This window comes from Phyllostomus hastatus, unplaced genomic scaffold (assembly GCF_019186645.2).
Source record: "Phyllostomus hastatus isolate PE091 unplaced genomic scaffold, TTU_PhHast_1.1 phas_contig_41, whole genome shotgun sequence".
Classification (NCBI taxonomy): Eukaryota; Metazoa; Chordata; class Mammalia; order Chiroptera; family Phyllostomidae; genus Phyllostomus; species Phyllostomus hastatus.
In genome coordinates this window covers 9,070,122-9,095,909 of record NW_025333876.1, presented here as the reverse complement: position 1 = coordinate 9,095,909, position 25,788 = coordinate 9,070,122, and the positions used below count along the sequence as shown (strand labels likewise).

The following is a 25,788-nucleotide window of genomic DNA, read 5'->3' as shown; positions in this document are numbered from 1 at the left end:
TCCTGCATCTGACTTGGCCCCAGATGGTATAACAGATACCACCAAACACCTTATCAGGACAGAATCTAAATTCAACCTTCAATAAATAGTGATTGCATGAAATAAAGAGAGTGGCTTTGTCTGAGAGTTTTTAAGAATTTACTTCATCTAAATGAGTTGGCTGGGATAGGATATAATTTGGCAAAAAAAAAAAAACACACACACAAAAGAGCAATCAAGAACATGAGAATAGGTAGATACACAGAACAAACTGATGGTCACCAGGTGGGAGGGGGATTGGGGAGTTAGGTGAGAGAGATGAAGGGATTAAGAAATACAAATTGGCAGTTACAAAACAGGGGATAGGCAAGACCGTCAATATTCCATTAACTATGTATGGTGCCAGGCTATGTATGGTGGGTAGTTGAAATATAGGGGGGACCACTTTGTAAAGTATATGATTGTCTAACTATGTTACACACCTCAAACTAACACAAGATAATATTGAATATAACTGTAATTGAAAAGCAGCAATATTTTTTAAAGAATGTGACCATACACTGAATTTTTTTTTAACTTTACTAGGTTTTTGCAAGATGAAGAAAGTTCTGGATATGGATGGTGTGATGGTTGCACATGAGTGTGAAAGTACTTAATACCCCTGAACCTTAGACGTGAAATTGGTTAGGATGGTAAATTCCATGTTATGTGTATTTTACCACAATTTAAAAAATCGAATTTAAACAAGCTAACTTAGCTACTTAAGTGAGTCAAGTAGAAAAATTCTTTATATCAAGGGTGCTCACTACAGGCCTGATAGCTTGATCCACGGTATTTTAAATGGCCTGTGCGAAAGTATCTGCAGACTTCTGAATAACAGGACAATTTAAGAAACCGTTAATACAGGTAAGCTAAGGCATCGAGAGCAAATGTACTTGGGAATAGGCAGAAAACTGGGCTCTGCGTCCCAAACCTTTCAGGGATGAGTTCACTGTTAAAATGCGCCTGTTGGAGGCGAACCGGAGGCGAACCGCACAGCTGATCACAATTACTATCAAATAATTTTGCCGCTTCTCATGAGGGGCGGAGCCCGCAACCCGGATCCCTCAGTGACCAACAGGCGATACCTCGCTTACGGACAGGGGACACATCCTCCAGGGCACTTCCTCCACCACAGGGATCCGTCTAGCCTTTGCCTGCAGTCTTGTCTGGCTGTCCTGGCCTTTTCCACTTCCTTCGAACCTCGGCAGCCGAAAGCAGTTCCTCCGTACCCACCCCCACCCGATGGCCCCCCAGCCTGCCCCGGCGTTCGCAAGGATCACGCCCTCGAGACAGTACGGAAGCCGCGCGAGACCCACGGATAAGGGGTTCTCGCGTGATGAGTCGAGGGCGCTTCCGCAAAGATGGCGGCGGCGGCAGCGGCAGTGGCTGCCTGGGTCTCTCGGCTAGCGGCTGGGGGTAGTAGGCTGCTGCGTGGAGTGACTGCGGGCTTGCAAACTGTGCGGGCCTCTGGATCCGTGGCGGCGTCAGTGGCCAGCGTGGCGCTGGCAGGAGCGGGAGTGGCTTTGTACCACGGTCGCTTGAATGTGGCGGCACCGCAGGGCAGACTCACTGTCCTGGCGCAGGTAGGGAGAGGCCCTTTTCACGGGCGCCACCGAGCTCCTCAAGCGGTGGGGCTGGGGACCTGGGGAGGTGGGTAAGGTGCGGGTAGCTCTGGGAAGTGTCGCTAGCGTTACAAATTCGTTGGTGAGAGCAGTGGGCGTGCCTTAGTACAGCACTGAATTTGTCCCTTTTGCTTGGTGCTGGGTCCTTCCTGTGAACGAAGGGGTTCTCAGGGCCGCAGGTCATTTTGACCAGTTGCCCCACCCAGACATACCAAACCACATATTAAGCTTGTACGACCAGTTTGGGGAGGTTGTCCTAATAGATGACTTTTATTTAATCGTAAAAATGTCAACCATAAAAATTAACCGGCCGATAATTTCCTGGTTTTATGATCAACGGTAAAGAAATAGTACCCTATCATAAACTTTAATGCTTCATTGGACCGTGTGTATTAAGTAAAAGACATTTCTAAAACTTCCCTGTATTAACGGTAAAGATTAAGTTCCCTAGTTTAATATGAAATGGTTACGTAAAACTACTTTTTAAATATTTTATGGACTTTTTAATTTAAACAGGTTTTTGTGTGGGCTTTTTAAAATTAAACGTAGTATTTTATTCTTTTTCTGTTCGTTTGATTTACATTAGATCTTTCTCATGAAAACTCCAGGGACGGTCAGATACAACCAAAGAGAGGAAAGCAGGCCTTGTGAATTAAAATTATTGACAAATGGTATTCTTTACTTGTATTAAATTAAGATGCCACAGAAGTAAAATGTGCAATGACTTTCCTGCATCCTTACACCATTTCTGATCACATGTGGCAGGCTCTATCTTCTAGTGGTGAATTTGTTAGTTAATATGTGTCAAGCAGTTTATTATTCATCATTCGTTTCTCTACCTGTATTCTCAACCCTTTAATTCATCCTGTTTAGGATGCTTAGGTTAATTTTCCCAAAGGAAACCATTAGCGCTTTGATCTGCCTAGAATTTAGTCATTCAGAGTCCTCTGTAGTTACACTCTGACCTGTCACTACTCAGACACACTTTCTAGTCAGAGTGGATCCACCCCTGTCCTCAGAACAAGACTTCCTTGTTTTACCCCTTCAGCAATTTGTAGTCTGATTTTGGTTCATTTGTCTCATTGCTTTTTTTTTTTTTTTTGGCCCACTTCCAACCTGTTTATGTTTTCAATTCCTAACATGGCATTAAAAACTTCATGCCATTGTGGTAGTTTGAATTTTCCCTGGCTCCCTCCCCTTCTTCAGCCTGCCTAAAGGAATACAGAAAACATTTTTTTATCAGGGGTTCTTTTTACCAGATCAATTGACACAGTGTTGCTTGAGATCTGCTGTTGGACAAATTTAAAACAGTGGTTCTCATTCTTTGACCACCATAGTGAACTTTGAAGATGACCACACATTCCTCTCAGCAGCAGTAGCTGAGTACAACAGAGATTGAGAGACATATAGTTTGAAAACTCGTCCTCTATTTCATCAATTTTGGTAACACTTTTTGAGAAGGGTTCTGTAATCCCTCCACCACTGCCACCACCGCCACCACCAACACCATTCTGGAATCGTGTGCATAGTCGAGAATCACTATAGATGTGTACAATCTCCTGGTATAATTTTATTTTATGCAGAAATGTAGGTTTTTTTACTTAGTATTGCAAGGTAATAAAACTTTCCTCATGCGGATTTATAGTAATAGTGATAATGTCCTTCATTTTCAATCATCACACTAAGTGATTTTTCCAACAAAAATAGTGATATTAATCACTATTAACTGGTTCCCATTGTGACAAATAGCTTGCATTTAGAGAGTTAGTCAGGAATTCATGGCAGAATTCAAAATCAAGAAACAGCAATTAGGAATTTTCCTTCTTTTTTTTTTCCCATTCTTCCACAATTATTGAAGTACCTACTCTGTGCCACACAGCATGCAAATAGTGGCGAGAAACAGTTACAGTGCTTCCAGTTTCATGAGGGGGTGCAATTTTCACACAGTATTCTGTGACAGGGTAGTAAGTGTGGGTGCAATAGGAGCAGTAGAAGTACATCCAACACAGTCTTGGTTTCCTGAAGCACTGATGGGAACTTACACTTGTCACATGATTGGGAGTTTGCCAGGCAAAAAGTATGGGAAGAATGTTGCAAGCAATAGCATTGCAGAAGTCTGCAGGTAAGGGTTTTACTCAGTCGAATGTGAGCTAGAAAATAACAAGGGTCAAGACAGGATGACTGGTGGCAGGCAGACCATGAAGTTCCACTTAAGCCGTATGACAGAAATGTTTATCTGAGAACAACAAGGAGCCATTTTAGGGGTTCTTAACCCTCATGTGTCCCAGAAAATTCAGGCATAGAATTCAGGGATCTATAAACTCAGAAAAAGAGTACATTTTTTCATTGACATATATTTAACATTTTCTTCAATTATGAATGTAGGCAACAAGCTACAGTAGTATTAACTAACCAACTTTGTCATTAATAGAAATCTTAGATATTTTCATACTATATTATAGTGTTACAGGTATCTCAGTATCACTTCTTTGAAATTAGAGTGCTTTTTAAACCTGCCACCATATCAAGGTTATTTAATTCGTAAAGAATTACATGTATTACTGTATTACAAATATAGATAAAGAGCCCAGCCAAAGCTGTGTTTAAAATGACTAAATTTAGCTGTGGCTGGTGTGGTTCAGTGGATTGAGCACCAGCTTATAAATCACTGGTTCAATACCTGGTCAGGGCACACGCTTGGGTTGTGGGCAAAGTCCCTGGTTAAGGCTGTGCAAGAGGCAACCATTCGATGTCTCTCCCTCTCTTTAAAAAACATACAAAATCTTAAAAAGAACTTTTAAAATGACTAAATTCCATTTATAATTAGTGTGCCTTTCCTCTAAGCTTCAGTCTATCTTATGTTCTCATGCATATTTGCGGTTCTAAAGCATTTTCACTGGTCCGTGAGTAGTGGCTTGTTACTTTTCACAATGTCTCTTCATTTAGATTTGGCTGGTGTTTCCTCATGATTTAGGCATTTTTGTTAGGAGTAACACTAGAGTTATGCTGTATTCTCTTTAATGCTTGATGTTAGAAGGCACATGATGCAGATTTCTACTGACAATGTTAACTTTTATCATTTAATAAGATGGTATCTGCCAGGTCTCTCCACTGTAAAGTTCATTTGTGTTTGATACTCATTAATTAGTAAGTATTTGGAGGGCAGTACGTTGAGGCTTTGTGGGGCTTTCTCTTCTCTACTATGTATGTATTTATTCATTCATTTATATCTGAACTCATAGACTCCGGTTTTATTCAAAAAGTTTCAATTTGTGATCATCATGTTTATGTGGATGCTCCATGTACCTGTATGCAACCAGTGTCCCAAAAGTTGTGTTTTAGACACACGTGCCCATTTCCCTCACCCTTGGCAAAGAGGGAGGAGGAAGAGAGGGGCTGCAGCCAACAATTGATCAAATGATTGATCAGTTGATCTAAGAGGAGAGTTTTCAACATAGGTAACAAAATGACAGGTAACTCACCTAGGATATGGTCAGTAATAATCTCTGAAATGTTAGACAAATAAGGGAAAGAGAGAAGAGGATACCTAGAAAAGCAGTTTCTAGGGAGACCAGAGTAGACATCCTTTCTCCCACACTGACTTTAATGTCACTTTTTTTAACTGTATTTAAGTGTGTTTATTTCTGCTGACCTTGATACTGAAAGGATTTTAAATGGCTTAGAAAAATGCTACTGCAGGTTTCTGGCCAAAATGGAGGCATAGAAAATAAGCTTTGCTTTCTCAAAAAGCCAAAAGAAAGATAACCAATTTAAACACACACACAAAAAAAACAGAACTGCCAGAAAATTGAACTGTATGAAAGTCCAGAACAGCCAGAAAATCAAACTGTATGGAAGTCCAATAACCAAGGAATTGAAGAAACATTCAACCAGACTGATAGGAGGGGTGGAGACAAGCAGCCAGGATGGAGAGGACTTGCAGCAAGGTGGCAGCTGGCAGACTGGGTGGGTGAGTCAGCAGCTGGTGGACCAGGCAGCTCCATATTCGCATGGAGATAAACCAAGAGGAACATCTGGGGAGCGATACAGACCATGCAACCCAGGGTTCCAGCATGGGAAAAGAAGGCCTCAAAAACCTATCTGTAAAAACCAGTGGGGGTTGTAGTGGTAGAAGAAACTGCCAGCCTCACAGGAGAGTCCATTGGGGGGGCCCACGGGGTCCTAGAATGCACACAAGCCCACCTACCCAGGAATCAGCACCAGGGCCACACCTGAAAGGGCACAATTTACTTGTGGGTAGTGGGAGAAGTGACTGAAAGTGACTCTAGCAAGCAGCATTGTTCCTTCTCTGACCCCTCTTCCACATACAGCACCACAACAAAGTAAAGTGTGTTGCCCTGCACTGGGAAATATCTAAGGCTCCACCCCTTACAATGAAACAGGAGTGCTGAGACAGACATATGGCCCAAATTAAACAACAGATCAGATCTCCAGAAACAGAACCAAGGGACAAGGATATAGGCAACCTGTTAGATGCAGACTTCAAAGCACTGATAATGAGGTTGCTCACAGAAATTACTGAGTATGGCTGCGACATAAAGGAAGAACTAAAGGCTATACAAAGGGAAATAAAAATAGACAAGGAACCAACAGTGAAGGGAAGGGAATAGGACTCAAATCAACAATTTGGAACAAAAGGAAGAAATAAACATTCAGCTGGAACAAAATGAAGAAACAAGAATTCAAAAAAATGAGGAGAGGCTTAGGAAACTCTGGGACAACTTTAAACATTCCAACAACTAAATCATAGGGGTGCCAGAAAGAAAAGAAAAACAGCAACACATTGAAAACTTACTTGAAAAAAATAATGAAGGAGAAGTTCCCCAATCTAACAAAGCAAATACACTTCTAGGAACTCCAGGAGCTCAGAGAGTCCCAAAGAAGTTAGATCCAAGGAAGCACACACCAAGGCACATCATAATTACATTACTCAAGATTAAAGAGAAGGAGAGACTCTTAAAAGCAGCAAGAGAAAAGGAGACAGTTACCTACAAAGGATTACTCATAAGATTATTAGCTGATTTCTCAAAAGAAACCTTGCAGGCAAGAAGAGGCTGGAAAGAGGTATTCCAAGTCATGAAAGGCAAGGACCTACATCCAAGAATACTCTATCCAGCAAAGCTATCATTTAGAGTGGAAGGTCAGATGAAGTGCTTCCCAGATGAAGAAATCATAATCACCAAGGCTGTATCATAAGAAATGTTAAAAGAACTTATCTAAGAAAAAGAAGTTCAAAACCATGAATGGTAAAATGACAAGAAACTCACAGCTATCAACTATTGAATATAAAAAAAAGAAAATGAGAGGGGAGAGAAAGATGGCAAGGTAGGAGGGAGCAGATTCCACTTCCCCATACACACAGGAGAAAAACCTAGCTAATCTGCAGAGGGACACAGTAAACAGCCAACAGTACTCCAGCATATATGAAAAATAGGAGACCAAAATTGTAGCAGACATTGAGAAACCAGACGGTAAGGAGACTGCTTCAGGACAATAAGGTCCCGGGGACCAGTGCAGGGACCAGGGCAGCTACAGTCCCAGACCCAGCACCTGCCATGTCTGCCATAGGACCCTTGGGAGAGAGCTGGGTCAACTGCTTCCTCCTCGACCAAACAAGATTTGAGCAGCATGGGGAGTGACCTGGTTGCTTGAAGTCGCAGAGAGGGGAATAAAGACTAAGTGGCAAACACACAAGGACTATGAGCACCCACAGAGTCTGTGGACATCAGCTCGGGAGACTTGAGAGTCTCACCCTGATGGGATCTGACCCCGATAGTCCCCCATCTAGCTGGAGAATTGGACTGTGGGAGAGGACAGACCGCTGTATGGAGCAGCAGGCTTGAGTAGGAGGAATTTCTCAAAAGGAAAAGGGGAAAAAGAAACACTATTTGGGGAATTCTCCTGCAGAAATCACTCTGGCTGCCTCTCCACCCAGCTGGGCAGCACTTCCAAGGGGACTCGGGAGGTCCTGCATGCCCCCATAGCACTGGGAAGGGTATGTACCCCAACCTGTGGGGCCAGAGACAGCCTAACCAAGCACATGTGCCCACAATCTGCAAGAGGCCCCAGCCCACAGCAGAAAGTGTGCTCTGAGAAAGGCCTGGATGCCGCACCCAGGGCCCCATGGAGAGGCGCCAGGCTAGCTCTGGGGAGAGTGCCCGGCTAGCCAGTGGGGAGGCTGACTAAGTGCTGATTGGGAAGGGAGAAAAACCCCTCAGCTGGCTGCAGCCAGCAAGACCAGAAAAACCAGTGTGCCCAGTTTGAAACCACCAAGATGCTTTATTTTTTTAAGTCATTTTTTATGTTTTAATTTTTACTTTTTTAATCTCTCAATCCCTTTTTCCTCTCTCTCCTTCTTTCTTGTTTTATTCCTTCCCCGTTTCTTTCCAATTTTATCACTTCTTCCTTCCTTTTTCTGCATCTTTTTTTTTAAATACCCACAAGTCAGACAAAAAACCTGGAACTGTGAAAACACCAAAGTTGGACCCAAAGAGGGGGCATCCCAACAGCTGAGACAGACAAATTTCACTTTGCTATTACAGAGAACCTGCAACTTATTGCATATTTGTATTATTATTTCTTCATTATTCTTACATCTTATATATTTTTTAAGATTTTATTTATTTATTTTCAGAGAGGGAAGGGAGGGAGAAAGAGAGAGAGAGAAACATCAATGTGCAGTTACTGGAGGCCGTGGCCTGCAACCCAGGTATGTGCCATGACTGGGAATCGAACCTGTGACACTTTGGTTCGCAACCTGAGCTCAATCCACTGAGCTATGCCAGCCAGGGCTACATCTTATATTTTAACAGTATTTTAGTATTCCTCTTCTTTCTGTTTACGCTTCTTTGCTTGGCTGGTTGTATTGAATTGTTTGACACCTGTCCCCTATTCTCTCTTTCATAGTGTATTGCTAATTTACTGTCCTTCACTTCACTTCTGTCCCATGAGCACACAAGGTCCTATAGGACTCAAGGTCCTATACTCCCTATTCTTGTTATCCAGATCACATACATTCTGTCATATGATTGTTGCTCTAATATTATTGTAAATACTGGTTGTTCCATACAATTGTAAATACTACACAACACCCCTCCCAGATGTTAGCCCACTTCATAGTTTCCTGAACTCTATTACTGTAGAGTTCAACTACACAGTACAACTAAATAGTACAGAAACTACCCAGTACAAACAACAGAACAAGAACAAGAGAGAATCCTCAAAACCTTGTACACACAGACAAAAGAACTTCAACACAACCTGCCCTAACCAGCACAGCAAAATACAAGACATGATGGAAAGAATGACCCTCATTTAACCAGCTGGTGGGAAGGACCCACCAAAAAATGACCCAACAACAATCATCCCAAAAACAAACACAGAGCCAACTTAAATGACAGCCCAAGACCAGTGAGCTTGGGAGATCAAGGAGACTGCACCACTGAAGCTCACAGGTACTCTACCAAAAAAGTTCACACCATAAACCCATGGAGCCAGAACAGATCAATTTAAGAAACTGAGGCTAACAAGAAGAGTCTCACAAACAATGGAAAGACAAACAAACAATCCCCAAATGAAAGGAAAGGAGGAAGCCTCAGAAAGAATGTTAAGTGAAATAGAGGCAAGTCAACTCTCAGATATTGAGTTCAAAACAATGGTTATCAGGAAGCTCAATGAGGTCACAGTGAATTACCAGAAACTACAGGGAAACCGCAGTGAACTAACTGCAAACTATATCAACATGAAAAAGGAAATAGAAACTATCAACAAGTGCCAAGAGGAAATGAAGAATACAATTTCTGAACTGAAGAACACAGTAGAAGGAATCAAAAGCAGGATTGATGAAGCAGAAGATCAGAAGAGTGAACTGGAGAATAAAGCAGAAAAAAAAAACAGAAATAGCAAGAACAGGAAAAGGGGCTCAGAAAGAATGAACAGGGTTAACATAAATGAAAGACAATATGAGAGCTTGTTTGGAGGTTCTGGCAGGGGAGCGCAGCTACTCGTATACCCTTGACCGAAGACTGGTCCACTCCTCTAGTTGGGAAGGTCGTGCTCTTTGACCAAGCGCGCAACTTCAGGAGGGACGCACATGGATCGGTGAGGGAGGAAGGGAACACCCGCCTAGCCAGCCAGATCAGCCGAATAAACCCTGACGATCAGTGGTGTGACAGATGTCGCAGCCAGATCAACCTCACATCCTAAATGAAAGACAATATGAAATGTAATAATATCCATATACTAGGGGTACCAGAAGGAGAAGGAGAAGAGCAAGGGATAGAAAATCTATTTGAAAATCTAATCATGGAAAACATTCCTAATCTGATGAGAGAAAAAGCCACACAAATCCAGAAAACACAGTCCCAGTCAAGAGGAACCCAAAGAGGCTCACTTCAAGACACATCATAATTAAAATGGCAAAATTGCAAGACAAAGAATCTTAAAGGCAGCAAAGGAGAAACAGGAAGTAACATACAAGGGAGCCCCGATAAGCTTAGCAGCTAACTTCTCAATGGAAATGCTCGAAGCCAGAAGAGAATGGCAAAAAATATTCCAACTAATGAAAACCAGAGGCCTGCAACTGAGGCTACTTTACCCAACAAGGATCTCAATCAAGATAGAAGGCCAAATAAGGAGCCTCCTAGACAAAAGAAGTCTAAAAGAATACACCTTCACCAAACCAGCTCTGCAAGTGATGCTGAAGGGACTGCTTTAAGGAAAGGAAGAAAAAGAGAGAGGAACACAGATGCAAAAATGGCAGTGAATAAGTACCTATCAATAACAACCTTAAATGTAAATAGATTAAATGCTCCAATCAAAAGACATAGAAGAGCTGAATGGATAAGAAAGCATGACCCACACATATACTGCCTATAAGAGACCCACCTCAGGACAAGAGACCTACACAGACTGAAAGTAAAGGGCTGCAACATATTTTACAACCAAATGGACAGGAAAAGAAAGCCAGAGTAGCAGTACTCATATCAGACAAAATAGACTTTAAAAAAAGGGCCATAAAAGAGAGACCCAGATGGTCACCTCATAATACTCAAGGGAAGAATCCACTAAGAAGACATAAACATTGTAAACATATATGCACCCAACATAGGAGCACCCAAATACATACAGAATATCTTAGAGGACTTCAAGAAAGATATTGACAGCAACACAATTATACTAGGGGATTTCAACACCCCACTGTCAAAAATGGACAGATCTTCCAAACAAAATACCACCAAAGATATTGTGGCATTGAACAATGCCCTAGATGAAATAAACTTAACTGATATATAGAGAGCCCTTCATCCCAAAGAAGCTAAATACACATTCTTTTCAAATGCACACAGAACATTTTCAAATATAGACCACATAATAGGTCACAAAACAAGTCTCAAAAAATTCAAGAAAATTGAAATCATACCAAGCATTTTCTCTGACCACAAAGGACTGAAGCTAGAAACCAACCCCAAAGGAAAAAGCCCAAAACACTCAAAATCATGGAGACTGAATAGCATGCTATTAAACAATGAATGGGTCAAGAATGAAATTAAGGAAAAAATCAAAAAATTTCTGGAAACAAACAAAAATGAATTCACAACAACCCAAAACTTATGGGACACAGCGAAGGCAATCCTGAGAGGGAAGTTCATAGTGATACAGGCCTACCTAAAAAAGATAGAAACAATTCAAACAAACAACCTAAGCCTACACCTACAAGAATTGGAAGAACAACAACAAAGACAGCCCAGAACAAGTAAAAGGAAGGATATAACCAAGATCAGAGCAGAATTAAATGACATAGAGACTAAAAGCACAGTTCTGAGGATCAGTGAATCCAGGAGCTTGTTCTTTGAAAAGATAAACAAAATCGAAAAGCCTTTAAGCAGGCTCATCAAGAAAAAAAGAGAGAGGACCCATATAAACACAATCAGAAATGAAAGAGGACAGATTACAACCAATACCACAAAAATACAAAAGATTGTAAGAAATTACTACAAAGAATTGTATGCCAAGGAATTTGAAAACCTAGGTGAAATGGACAAAATTTCTAGAAAAATATAATCTTCCAAAACTCAATGAAGAAGAAGCAGAAAGCCTCAACAGATCAATAACAGCAGATGAAATTGAAGCAGTAATCAAAAAACTCCCGACACACAAAAGCCGTGGACCAGATGGCTTCACAGGAGAATTGTACAAAGCATTTAAGGGAGAGCTAACCCCTATCCTTCACAGAGTATTCCAAAATATCCAAAATGATGGAAGACTCTCAGATTTTTTTTATGAAGCCAGCCAGCATCATCCTAACCCCAAAACGAAAGACACAACAAAGAAAGAAATCTTCAAGCCAATATCACTGATGGATATAGACACTAAAATCCTCAACAAAATATTGGCAAACCACATCCAACAATACATTAAAAAGATCGTACACCATGACCAGGTGGGATTCATCCCAGGGATGCAAGTATGGGACAATATTTGCAAATCAGTCAATGTAATACATCACATAAACAAAAGCAAAGACAAAAATCACATGATCATGTCAATAGATGCAGAAAAAGCATTTGATAGGGTACAGCAACCATATATGATAAAAACACTCCGCAAAGTGGGAATACAGGGAGCATTCCTGAACATAATAAAGGCCATATATGAGAGACAAACAGCCAACAGCATACTGAATAGGCAAAAACAGAAGCTTCCCCCCTAAGATCCAGAACAACACAAGGATGTCCGCTTTTACTATTCTTACTTAACATGATATTGGAAGTCCTAGTCACAGTGATCAGACAAGAAAAGGAAATAAACGCATCCAAATTGGAAAGGAGGAAACAAAACTGTCATTGTTTGCAGATGACATGATATTGTACATAGAAAATCCTATAGACTCGGCCAAAAAACTGCTGGACGTAATAAATGAATTTGGCAAAACAGCGTGATACAAAGTCAATATCAAGAAATCATTTTTGTGTACCAACAATAAAACAGCAGAAGCAAAATTTAAAAAAAAAAATCTCATTCGATATAGCAAAAAGAAAAATAAAGAACCTAGGAATAAACCTAACCAAGGAGGTAAAAGACCTGTATTCAGAAAACTACACAATACTGCAGAAAGAAATCAAGGAAGATACAAGCAAATGGGAACATATACTGTGTTCATGGTTCGGAAGAATTAACATCATGAAAATGTCCATACTACCCAAAGCAATTTTCAGATTCAGTGCAATACCTATTAAAGTACCAATGGCATATTTCACAGTTACAGAAGAAACACTTAAAAACTTTATATGAAACCATAAATGACCCTGAATAGCTGCAGCAATTTTCAGAAAGAAGAACAAAGTAGGAGGGATCACAATACCTGATACTAAACTGTATTACAAGGCCGCTGTAATCAAAACAGCATGGTACTGGCATAAAAACAGGCACACGAACCAATAAAACAGAACAAACAGCTCAGAAATAAAACCAGGTCTCTACGGTCAATTAATATTTGACAAAGGGGGCAGCAACATAAAATGAAGTACCACTAGCCTCTTCAACAAATGGTGTTGGAAGAACTGGACAGCTATGTGGAAAAAATGAAACTCGAGCACCAACTTACACCATGCAAAAAAATCAAGATGGATAAAAGATTTAAGTACAAGCTGTGACACCATTAAAGTCCTAGAGGAGAACATAGGCAGGAAAATCTCAGATATTTCATGCAGCAATGTTTTTACTGATATGTTCTCTAGAGCAAGGGACATAAAGGAAAGAATAAAAAAATGGGACCTCATCAAAATAAAAAGCTCCTGCACAGCTAAAGAAAACAGTATTGAAATAAAAAGAGAACCAACTGTATGGGAAAGCATATTCGCGATTGATACCTCAGACAAGGGTTTAATCTCCAAAATATATCAAGAACTTACATGACTCCACTCTAAGAAGACAAGCAACCCAATTAAAAAATGGACAAAGGACTTGAACAGACACTTCTCCAAGGAGGACATACAGAGGATCCAGAGACACGTGAAAAGATGCTCAGTATCGCTAGCTATCAGAGAGATGCAAATTAAAACCACAATGACATACCACTTCACACCATTAAGAATGGCCATCATAAACAAAGCAACAAATAACAAGTGTTGGAGAGGTTGTGGAGAAAAGGGAACCCTAGTGCACTGTTGATGAGATTGCAGACTGTTACAACCACTATGGAAAATAGTGTGGAATTTTCTCAGAAGACTAAAAATGGATCTGCCTTTTGACCCAGCAGTTCCACTGCTGGGACTATATCCTAAGAACCCTGAAACACCAATCCAAAAGAACCTATGCATCCCAATGTTCATAGCAGCACAATTTACAATAGTCAAGTGTTGGAAGCAAGCTAAGTGTCCATCAGTAAATGAGTGGATCCAAAAACTATGGTACATTTACACAATGGAATTGTATGCTGCAGAAAGAAAGAGGGAGCTCCTACCCTTTGCAACAGCATAGATGGAACTGGAAAGCATTATGCTAAGTGAAATAAGCCAGGCAGTGAAACACTAATAGCATATGATCTGACCTTTAACAGGAACCTAAACAACAAATAAGCAAAATATAACCAAAGACATTAAAATAGGGAACAGTCTAACCAGAGGGGAAAGGGGACAGAATTTCAGGGGAGAACGGGAAGGGTTTACAGGAACAAGTATAAAGGACACATGGACAAAAACTAGGAGGAGTGGAAATGGGAGGGAGGTGAGGAGGGCTGGGATGGGAATAAAAGACAGAAACTGGACTGGAACAACAATTAAATTTAAAAAAAGAAAATGAACAAAAACCACAGCTAACAACTAGAACAGAATCACAGAAATGGAGATCACATGGAGGGTTATCAGCAGGAAGGAGGAGGCGGAAAAAGGGGGGAAGATACAAGAAATAAAAAGCAGAAATGGTAGGTACAAAATAGACTGGAGGTGGTTAGGAATAGTATAGGAAATGGAGAAGCCAAAGAACTTACATGTACAACCCATAGACATGAACTAAGGGGTAGAATGCTGGAGGGAATGGGGGTACCAGGTGGAGTGGGAGAAGGGGGTGAAAAAATGGGACAACTATAATAATAAAATATGCTTAAAGTGCTACTGCAAGTTATAATTTTTAATGAGGAAAATAGCAAATACCAGATGAAACTTTAAAAAAGATTAAAATGTATGCTGTGAATTCCTATATTACACTTGAGATAAGTCATGAATTTGGTTTTAAACTTTGAACTTTAAAAGTTCAAAGAGGAGAGCAGGCCAATTATGTACTTCATAGTACAGCTGTGCCATGTCATAACATTTCTGTCAACAGATCTCATGTACTGCATACCATATAGCCCAGGTGTGTAGTGGCCTGTATCATCTAGGCTTGTGTAAGTATCTCTGTGATGTTCACACAACCACAAAAATCACCTAATAACCATTTCTCAGAATTTACCCCTGTCTTTAAGGGACACATGACTAAAGTAAGTTGCTCAGAAGCATAACTAATTTTGGAAATAAAACAGTATTTTCTTCCGTTTCATAGAGTATACTATAGCATTGTTACAGTAAATTTAGCAAGAAGTTTTATATGGCAGTTTTGATCATCTCAAAGAAGGACATGTGGATACCTCCCCAAAAGTAAGATAAGTGTGCTTATCATGACCACATAATCATGAGAAAACCCCTCAGGGAGGAGGGAGTACCCACTTAAGTCTGTGGCTGAATGTATGAAAACAAAATTGAGTTTGGGTGTGGCAATAGGGAAGTTGTTGAACTTGATAAGAGACATTTCAGTGAAATATTGAGGACAGCAACGTAATTGGGGTGTGTTGAGAAGAGACTGTGAAGGAAGCAAAGAAAATAGAGATATTCCTTTCTAAAAGTGTTACCGAAAAGGGTATTAAAAAAAAGACACAGTGAACAGGAGACATGAAACCAACAATAGGTATTGTTTTAAAATGTGCAACAATAGAGGACATTGGAATGCTGATATGATGTGATAAAGCTGCAGAATTTGTTAGATCTGGGGGTGGGCAATTCTTGGTTATAGTCTTTATGAATAAAGTTAAATGGAGTCAAGACCATGGTAAAAAGGCTGAACTTTGATGATGACAAGTTTTCTTCCTCCGTTGTTGGAGTGAAAGTAGAAGATGGTGGTTAATCCTAAAAGCAGGCTCTAGACCTAATTCCACACTTTCCTTCCATCTTTTTTTTTTTTTTTTAAAAGTCAAAAGACCCTGATGGCAAACTGCTCTGGAAAAGCAGCAGGTGGAATCGGGACATGGGCTATCTCAGAGGGATCTAATGACACTGCTACTGGAGAAAAACATAGAGTAGGTCGGAGGAGGGGATGACAACATCAGTGAAGAATGAGAGCTTGGAAACAATTCTGGTAAATATGGGACCAACTGCCAAACAGTTCTAATGGCTTTCTTTTGGTGGGTTTTTCCAATGTTGCTAAGAAGTATTATCTGACAAATTATTTTTAAGAAACCTTGATATTAGTAGTTTAATGTGAGTAATACATTGCATCATGGCACTAAATTTTTTAAAACTTTAAGAAAACATCAAAGATGTTTTGCTTTTTTATATATATTTGAGTTCACATTTGAACTCATTTTTTGTGTGTATTTTTTTTTTATCCTCACCCAAGTACATTTTTTTTCATTGCCTTTGGAGAAAGGAGAAGGGAAATCTGAGAGGAACATTGACTGGCTGCTTCCCATACACACTTGGACTGGAGATTGAACCTGCAGGGTTTCCGTTACAGGATGATGCTCCAACCAGCTGAGCCACACCATCCAGGTTCATTTTCTATTTTATGAATACAACCTGACTAAAACAAATGATCACAAATTTTCAATAAAAGCAAGGAATGGGAACCATCGTGTTTAAACAAACAGAAGTATATTAACTTGGGAAGTGATTTTACAAGTTTCACTTGATGTAGGACTTTCTTTTTCTATTGCATATCAATGAAGAGTCTAAAAACTCAAATAATGTAATTAATGTGATGGAGCTGTTTTGATTTATTGTAGGAGCTCTAGACAGTTCATACAATAAAAGTGGCATGATTATTATTTCCTATTGTCTGGCTATGTTTGTCCTAATTATTTTGTGAAAAGGATAGAAAAGGATACTAAGAAGACATTAGCAGAGAGTAAAACTAGAGTGTGTTGTAGTACTTAGATTAGAGTGTATTTGTGTGCATTGCATTACATTGGGTTTCATTACAGTACATTTAAAATTGGTATGCCAAGGTCAGTAAACTTTAGAACAACACAAGTTTAATAAGCAGGAAACATTGTAAACTTAATAAAGACTAAAGCTTTCTTGCAACAGTAAAGCAAGAATGCAAAGACATTTTTACATGTTATTGCTTCAGGTAAAAATGCCTTCGGAAACAGGTAAGTGATGACAAAGCTTTGATGTTAATAAACCTAAATGGAAGTCAAAAATCAAAGTGTGTAAATGGCTAGATTATGAAAAGAAAGATGACAAAGTTGTACCCTATAATTAGATGTAATTTGTGCTTTTGGCATAGCTATTTGTACTGCATGAATAAGAGGCTGTCTTTCCTTCTTTGATAATAGAAGAACAGAACATGTATATATCCTTCTGGGGGCAGGGCAAGAAAGAAATAAAAACATATTGTAATATAAAAGCAGAAGCATATTTTAGTTTTTCCTTTTACAGTTATATTTGTTTAGCTGAAATCCAGTAAAAAACTACTATTTGTTCTTGTTCTATAAAACATATGTTCTAGTAGAAAATTTACACAAATTGATGCTTTTGTTCCTGTGAATTTTGGAGTTTTATGAATTACAACATAGCATGAATAGATCTTTAGTCACCAATAATAGCAATATATGAATTTAAAAGTTATAGTTTAAAAACTGGTAAATATTTGATAAACAAATAGCAGATATATTCTCCTAATAACCTACTCTCCATTAATAAGATTGTTAAATGTTTCATTATAAATAATTTCAATATAGAAATAATATTTAATGAATCTTGTATTTAAGTACAGCACAGTCTATATAGAAAATTTTCATTGACCTCATGAAATTTCCATGAATGGGTGGTGTGTGGAATATAATTTGTGATTACTATTAATTAACAAATATGGATTTATAAAATCTTAACTTTATCCACTTGTGTATGATATGGTTTATGTGTTATGTACTAGAAACACTATACCTTTCTTATTACATATCACAGTTACTCATCACTTAGCTGGTATATGCCTTAGAAATGCATACCATTTTTTTAATTAGGAAAAATGAACTTTAAATAGGAAAGTACAGTCTTTTTCCTCAAATTGTTGTAGATATTCAGTATTCCTCGTATGTGCTGCTGAAGTGAGCACTGTTCTAGATATTCAAAGCAAAACATGGTTGACTTAGTACATCTGTTTGGGAATATAATGTCATTTTTCTTATTTGCTGATATATACAATTAGAAGATTTTACTGACAGGAAATTGCAAATGGGTTGATTTCCATATTTTCTGTGTGTGCAGTGTCAATGCCAAGAGATTAATGTGCACTACAATTTTTTAAATTTATTGATTTTTGTTTGCTTTTTTAAGTATATTTTATTGATTATGCTCTTACTGTTGCCCCAATTTTTCCCCTTTGCCCCCTTGCACAGTACCCCCCTTCCCTCCAGCAATCCCCCTCTTAGATCATGTCCATGTGTTTTCCATATAAGTTCTTTGACTTCATTTCCTATACTATTCTTTTTTTTTACAATTCTCAAAATAATTTATTATTTTTGTATTATACAGTAAATTATGTTTTAAATTTTTTTAAATCAAGCTGTTTTTATCTTCATTGTTGTTGCAGTACAATTTTCTATCTTTTACTCCCATACCAGCCCACCCACCCAGCCTTCACCTCCTCCTTCCCATTTCTACCTGCCCCTAGTTTTTATCTATGTGTCCTTTATACTCATTCCTGTTAACCCTTCCCCTTTCTTATTTTTTTTAAAACGTATTCAACTTTATTGTTGTTCAATTACAGTTGTCTGCATTTACCTGCCACCCCACCACCCCAGCCAAACCCACCTCCCTCCCTTGCTTCCACCCCTACTTAGTTTTGTCCATATGTCCTTTATACTTGTTCCTGAAAACCCTTCTCCCCTCCTCCCATCATCCTCTCACACCTCCTCTCTGGTTACAGTCAGATTGTTCTTAATTTGAATGTCTCCAGTTAGATTTTGTTTGATTGATTGTTTTGTTGACTAGGTTCCAGTTAAAGGTGGGATCATATGCTATTTGTCCCTCACCACCTGGTTTATTTCACTTAGCATAATGCTCTCCAATTCCATCCATGCTGTCACAAAGGGTAGGAGTTCCTTCTTTCCCTGCAGCATAGTATTCCATTGTGTAAATATACCATAGGTTTTTGATCTACTCATTTACTGATGGGCACTTAGGTTGCTTCCAGCACTTGACTATTGTAAATTGTGCTGCTGTGAACATTGGGGTACATAGGTTTTTTTGGATTGGTGTTTTAGGGTTCTCAGGGTACAATCCCAGCATTGGAATTGCCTGGTCAAAAAGCAGTTCCAGTTTTAGTTTTCTGAGGAAATTCCATACTGTTTTCCATAGTGGTTGCACCAGTCTGCATTCCCACCACCAGTGCACTAGGGTTCCCTTTTATCCAGAAAGATTCTTCTCCAACACTTGTTTGATAATTTGTTTATGATAGTCATTCTGATTTGTGTGAGTGGTATCTCATTGTGGTTTTAATTTGCATCTCTGATGGCTAGTGATGCTGAGCATCTTTTCATATATCTCTGGGCCCTCTCTATGTTCTACTTGGAGAAATGTCTGTTCAAGTCCTTTGCCCATTTCTTTATTGGGTTGTTTGTCTTCCTGGAGTGGAGTCATGTCAGTTCTTCACATATTTTGGAGATGAAACCCTTGTTTGGGTGTCATTGGCAAATGTTTTCCCATACTGTTGGTTCTCTTTTCATTTTAATGCTGTTTTCTTTAGCCATACAGAAGCTTTTTAATTTGATGAGGTCTCATTTGTTTATTCTTTCCTTTATGTCCCTTGCTTTAGGGGACATACCAGTGAAGATACTGCTGCATGGAATGTCTGAGATTTTCCTGCCGATGTTTTGTTCTAGAACTTTTATGGTATCATGACTATATTTAATTTTTTTATCCACCTTGAATTTTTTTGTGTGTATGGTGTAAGTTGGTGACATTTTTATGATGTTAATTCATCCAATCCATGAACATAGTACATGCTTCTCTGTCTTCCTTAATTTCTTTCTTCAGTGTTGTATAGTTTTCTGAGTACAGGTCTGTTACCTCCTTGGTTAGGTTTATTCCTAGGTTCTTTATTTTTCTTTTTGCTATATCAAATGGGATTTTCCTCTAATTTCTGTTTCTGATATTTCATTGTTGGTGTACAAAAATGCCTTTGAAGGTATTTTTGAATGTTGACTTTGTATCCCACTGTTTTGCCAAATTCATTTATTAGGTCCAGTAGTTTTTTGGCCGAGTCTATAGGATTTTCTGTGTACACTATCATGTCATCTGCAAACAATAACAGTTTTGTTTCCTCCTTTCCAATTTAGATGGCTTTTATTTTATTTTATTTTCTGATTGCTGTGGCTAGGACTTCCAATACTATGTTGAATAGGAGTAATGAAAGTGGACATCCTTGTGTTGTTCCTGATCTTAGTGGGTAAGCTTTTAGTTTTTGCCCATTGAATGTGATGTTGGCTGTAGGTCTCCCATATATGGCCTTTATTATGTTGAGAAATGCTCCCTCTATTCCCACTTAACTAACTGTTTTTATCATAAATGGGTGCTGTACCTTATCAAATACTTTTTCCACATCTATTGCTATGAACTTGTGATTTTTGTCTTTCCTTTTGTTTATGTGATGTATTATGTTTATTGATTTGCAAATATTGTACCATCCTGGCATCCCTGGGTTTAATCCCATGATGTATGATCTCTTTAACATATTGCTGGTTGCAGTTTGCCAATATTTTGTTAAGGATTTTAACGTCTATGTTCATCAGCAATGTTGGCCTGAAGTTTTCTTTCTTTTTTATGTCTTTATCTGGATTTGGGATTAGGATGATGCTGGCTTCATAAAGAGTTTGGGAGTCTTCCATCTTCTTGGATTTTTTGGAATAAGTGTTAAGGATAGGGGTTAGCTCATCCTTAAATGCTTTGTAAAATTCCATTGTGAAACCGTTTGGTCCAGGGCTTTTGTGTCTGGGTAGTTTTTCAATTACTGCTTTAATTTTTTCTGCTGTTATTGGTCTGTTCAGGCTTTCTGCTCCTTCTTCATTGAGTTTTGGAAGATTATATTTTTCTAGAAACTTGTCCATTTCATCTAGGTTTTCAAATTTCTTGGCATACAGTTCTTTGGTAGTTGATTTTTTTTAAGAGAGAGACATCAATTTTTTGCAAGAAAGTCAGAGACATGGATTTGTTGTTGCACTTTGTCATGCATTCATTGGTTGTTTCTTGTATGTGCCCTGACTGGAGATCAGACCTGAAACCTTGACATGTCGAGATGATGCTCTACCAACTGAGTTACCCAGTCAGTGCCCACTCTTAAGTGTTTAAAGACAAAAATCTTTCTCAGTTTTATTTGGTTATAATTTCCCAATTAAGAGCCCCCGTATTCTTGCTCTGTAGGTTCTTCTCTTTAGTTTCTCTATTAAGAGCTGTGTGAGTATTACGCTTACTGTGCCGGTTGCTTCCTTACATAGAGGAGGGCCTAGTGTGGGGAAAGCAGCCTATCTACGGTGGCTTTAGGGCCACATCGGTGTAAAGATACAGTGATACGAAAGTCAGAACTGTGCACATAGACATATAGGATTTTATTAAGGCCAAGTTTTTATTTGGAATTTTTGTGCAGCAAAGATGTCCTTTAGCACTTTGCTTTATTCTGGTTAGACAGCTGTTGTGTATTCTTTATTTTAATTAATCTGCTTTAGATGGTAGAAAATATAAAACATTTTTAAAGGACCTGGAATTAATAAGTTTCTCATTCTGTACTTTGTCCCATTGGAGAGGCTATTTTTAGACCTCTGTGGCCATATGTTGGAAATGGATTGAAGAATCTGATATTCATCTCAGTTATTTAAAGTTAACTATCTATATTAATATGGGTAGTACTCAAAATTGGAGCATTTTATTTTACGAATCATTTTACCATGTTATCATTCAGTTTTGTTTGTTCATCTTTGCCACTTAATGTTTGAATCGATTGTGAATCTGTTTGAGAATGTGATAAAAAGTACCTACTCTCTCCCAACAATGTGTGTTCACACATTTTCTTTTCGTGTAATTTCTGGGAGTTACAAACACCAGGAAGTACAACCATGTAGTGTAGGGTTAAGAGCCTTTGCTGTCCATGCTGTTGCAAAGGGTAGGAGCTCCTTTCTTTCTGCTGCATAGAATTCCATTGTGTAAATGTACCATAGTTTTTGGATCCATTCATTTACTGATGGACACCTAGCTTGCTTCCAACACTTGACTATTGTAAATTTGTGCTGCTATGAACATTGGGATGCATAGGTTCTTTTGGATTGGTGTTTCAGGGTTCTTAGGATATAGTCCCAGCAGTGGAATTGCTGGGTCAAAAGGCAGATCCATTTTTAGTTTTCTGACGAAGTTCCCTACTGTTTTCCATAGTGGTTGTACCAGTCAGCAGTCCCACCAACAGTGGAGCTGGAAAGCATTATACTAGGCGAAATAAGCCTGGCAGTGAAAGACAAATACCATATGATCTCGCCTTTAACAGGAACCTAAACAGCAAAACAAAGAAACAAGCAAAACATAACCAAAGTCACTGAAATAGAGGACAGGCTGACAATAACCAGAGGGGAGAGGGGAGGAAATTTCAGGGGAGAATGGGAAGGGTTTACAGGAACAAATTTAAAGGACACATGGACAAAAACTAGCAGGAGTGGAAATGGGAGAGAGGTGGGGAGGGATGGGTGAATGGGCTGGAATGGGAGTAAAGGACAGAAAAATTTACTTGAACAATGATTAAAATAGAATTAAAAAATAAAAAGTATATAAAACTCAGGGTTAAAAGCACTAAATAGAAAAATAAAGGATGTACTGATAAAAGTACAAATTGCAAAAAGAGCCTCTGCAGTAAATTCTTGGACTACAGCCCTTGTCTCTTCTAGGTTCTTAATATTTGTCCTTCACATTATGAAATGTTTCAAATGCTACATCTAAAATCTTCTGCTTTGATCACGTCATTATCCCCATATCAGATAATGTACCATCCTCACTTCTGTTCTGACCCTTGCCTTTCCTCGCCCACTGTACATTCTGTTAGCCCTATGGTACTAGATCATCCTAGCTAAACCTTTGTAAGTGCCTTTGTTCTATTTCCACATCCCTCTCTTTATAATCATAAAGGTCCATCATCCAAGGGAGCATCTTCAAGTTTCTTCTCTTTACCTCTCACCTGTGTGTAAGTTGGGTTATTGAAGTTTTCAGAGCCTAAGGAGTCTGCCAATAAATTCTTAGGAATGTTATTAATACTGGTAATAATACATTATATAAGTTTTTTTAAAGTTAAAACAGTAGCCAAAAATATTTAAGAACTAAAGTAACCAAATCCATCCAAGTCTTTAAATATTCAGTCACTCTTTGGGACTTCACTGGCAATTCAAATTTGGAGATTTGAGTTGCTCGATTCATTTCAGAATGTCAAGTTCTTTCTATTCTAGCTTGAAAATATTTGTCACTTCCTTCCCCCAATATCTTCCTAGGATTTAACTACGAATATTCTCTTGAATAGACTTTTATATAAAGAGTTCAGGAGTATATTAATCACCAAATAAATTTTAAAAGGGAAAGAGTACCCAAGGGCTACTGTGCATGCCTGTCCTTCTTAAAGTAAGCATTGTAACAACTCAACTTATTATAAACTACATTTTCACTGGTTTTGTTTCTCACATAAGATCCTAAAATTCTCAAGGGTCGAGATAAAAATTTTTCTTTAACGTGCACCCTCAAAGAACTTCATATTTGGTACAGATCCCACTGTTGCCTAGGTACATGCTAACAATTATGCTAACAGTATCAGATTCATCAGCCGTTTTATACTGCTAATTTCTTGTACTAGAAGGTTAAGATGTAGGAAGTCATTCCTCATTTGATACCAACTGTTTTAAAAGACAGAAGAGTGACTAGATGAAGGAGAAAACTGGCCATTAATTCCAGTAGTGGCAGTTGTGGCAGTTGTAGTAAAGTGGGAATTCCTTTTCAATTATTAGCAGTTGCTTACTTCAGTTATGTTTTGTGCTACCTTAAAGTAAAAAAAAAAAAAGAAAAAGAAAGTTCAGTTTTTCAGTCTTCACAGAGCAAAGTCTATGATAGAATCTTTGTTTAAACCTTTACTGTTAAGCCTTGCCTGATGTGGCTCAGTGGATTGAGTGCCAGCCTGGGAAGAAGGGGGTCACTGGTTCAATTCCTGGTCAGTGCACATGGCTGGGTTGTCAGCTGGGTCCCCGGTACTGGCACACAGGAGGCAAGCACACATTGATATTTCTCTCACTCTCTTTCTCCCTTCCTTCCCCTCTCCAAAAATAAATAAAATCTTTTAAAAAAAATCTTTACTGTTAGCCCTGGCTGGCATAGCTCAGTGGATTGAGCACGGGCTGCTAACCAAAGTGTCGCAGGTTCGATGCCCAGCCAGGGTACATGCCTGGGTTGCAGGCCATAACCCCCAGCAACCACACATTGATGTTTCTCTCTGTCTCTCTATCTCCCTCCCTTCCCTCTCTAAAAATAAATAAATAAAATCTTTTTTAAAAAAAATCTTTACTGTTAAAATATATTCAGAAATTACTAAATGAGAGCTTAATGTTTTATCATGAAATAATGTCCACAGAGAAGGTAAATGCAGAAAGGAAGATTTTTACAAATCCATGCCAATCCGAAATAATTTGTTCGAGTTTGTACTTAACAGATACAAAGTAGAGCTTTGCTTGAACAGTAAATTAATTTGCCAAGATATATAATATCTGTATATTACTTTGCTATTTGTATTGTGTAAGCTATGTATTGCTTCTTTTACTGGTGATGTAATTAATAAACATCAACAGAAGCACAAATGACATGTATCTTAGTGCCTTTGTTAGGAAACTACCCATTTTATCAATACTGGTGAACTGTCTGGATCATCCCCTGCTCATTTCCTGCAAATACATTTTAATAGCAAAATTTTATCCTAGACATACCATACTAAGATATGTCAGTGAACTCCAAGCTACAGCCAAAAAAAAAAAAATCCATTAAAACTTAAACCAAACATGGTATGAGGCCTGAAATTCATTAGATCATTCAGATTTACAGGAGAGTATGAAGCAGCTGTGTGATCCAGTTTGTGAGATTCTGTGATATCCACGATTAGTGAAAAATAAACCAGTATCCTTTGAAACAGTTAATATGGCCACCACCTGTTAATGTCTTTACCTTTTTCCTCTTGTTATGAAGGCATTTTTCCATCTAAAGTAATTAATTGCATTTGTGGCTACAATAAGAGGAATATAATAAAAGGGTCTTTATTTCTATTTGTGCATACTTCTTTAGTTTTGTTGAACATGGCAGAATACATAACTACCTCTCTAAAGGTATTTTAATAAATTATTAACAGGGTTTAAAATAGATAATCACAAAAAAACAAGAATTTGCATATTGGTTCACAGACTGAAATCTGTTTTTAAATTGTTATTTTGTAAATATCACACTGAGTGTGGAATTGATTCCTATTCATAGTCATTCATTCCTGCACATTTTTTAATTGCCTTTACCCTCTTTTTTTTTTAGCCATTTTAGCAATATTAACCATGTAGTAGGCACTGGGGAAACAGAAAAAAGATACTTTCTGGTCTTGAGGAATTCAGAATCATTATGGCTTTAATAAAGTTCTGTCAGGGTTCTGTGTGTGCTCACTGAGAGGACATCAAATCCAAAACGGGTACTTTGGAAAAACTAAAGGAGGTAATTACTAGAAACCTTAACAAATAAATTAGACAAACAAAAAGTGGGTTAAGAAACAACCAAGTGTATAACATGACTGGTGAAGTGTTTTCATTACCATTAGAAGCAGTAAATGG

General features: G+C 38.5%; 1 protein-coding gene across 2 annotated transcripts in view; it reads left to right on the top strand.

Moving 5' to 3' along the window:
• Positions 1-1,362: 1,362 nt before the first annotated feature.
• Positions 1,363-25,788, top strand: part of MICU2 (mitochondrial calcium uptake 2) — a 105,029-nt gene continuing 80,603 nt past the window's right edge. For both annotated transcript variants that reach the window (XM_045844869.1, XM_045844868.1), the window contains exon 1: positions 1,363-1,604. In XM_045844869.1, the coding sequence (XP_045700825.1) occupies positions 1,383-1,604 (222 nt within the window). In that variant the 5' untranslated portion in view covers positions 1,363-1,382. The remainder of the gene's footprint in view (positions 1,605-25,788) is intronic.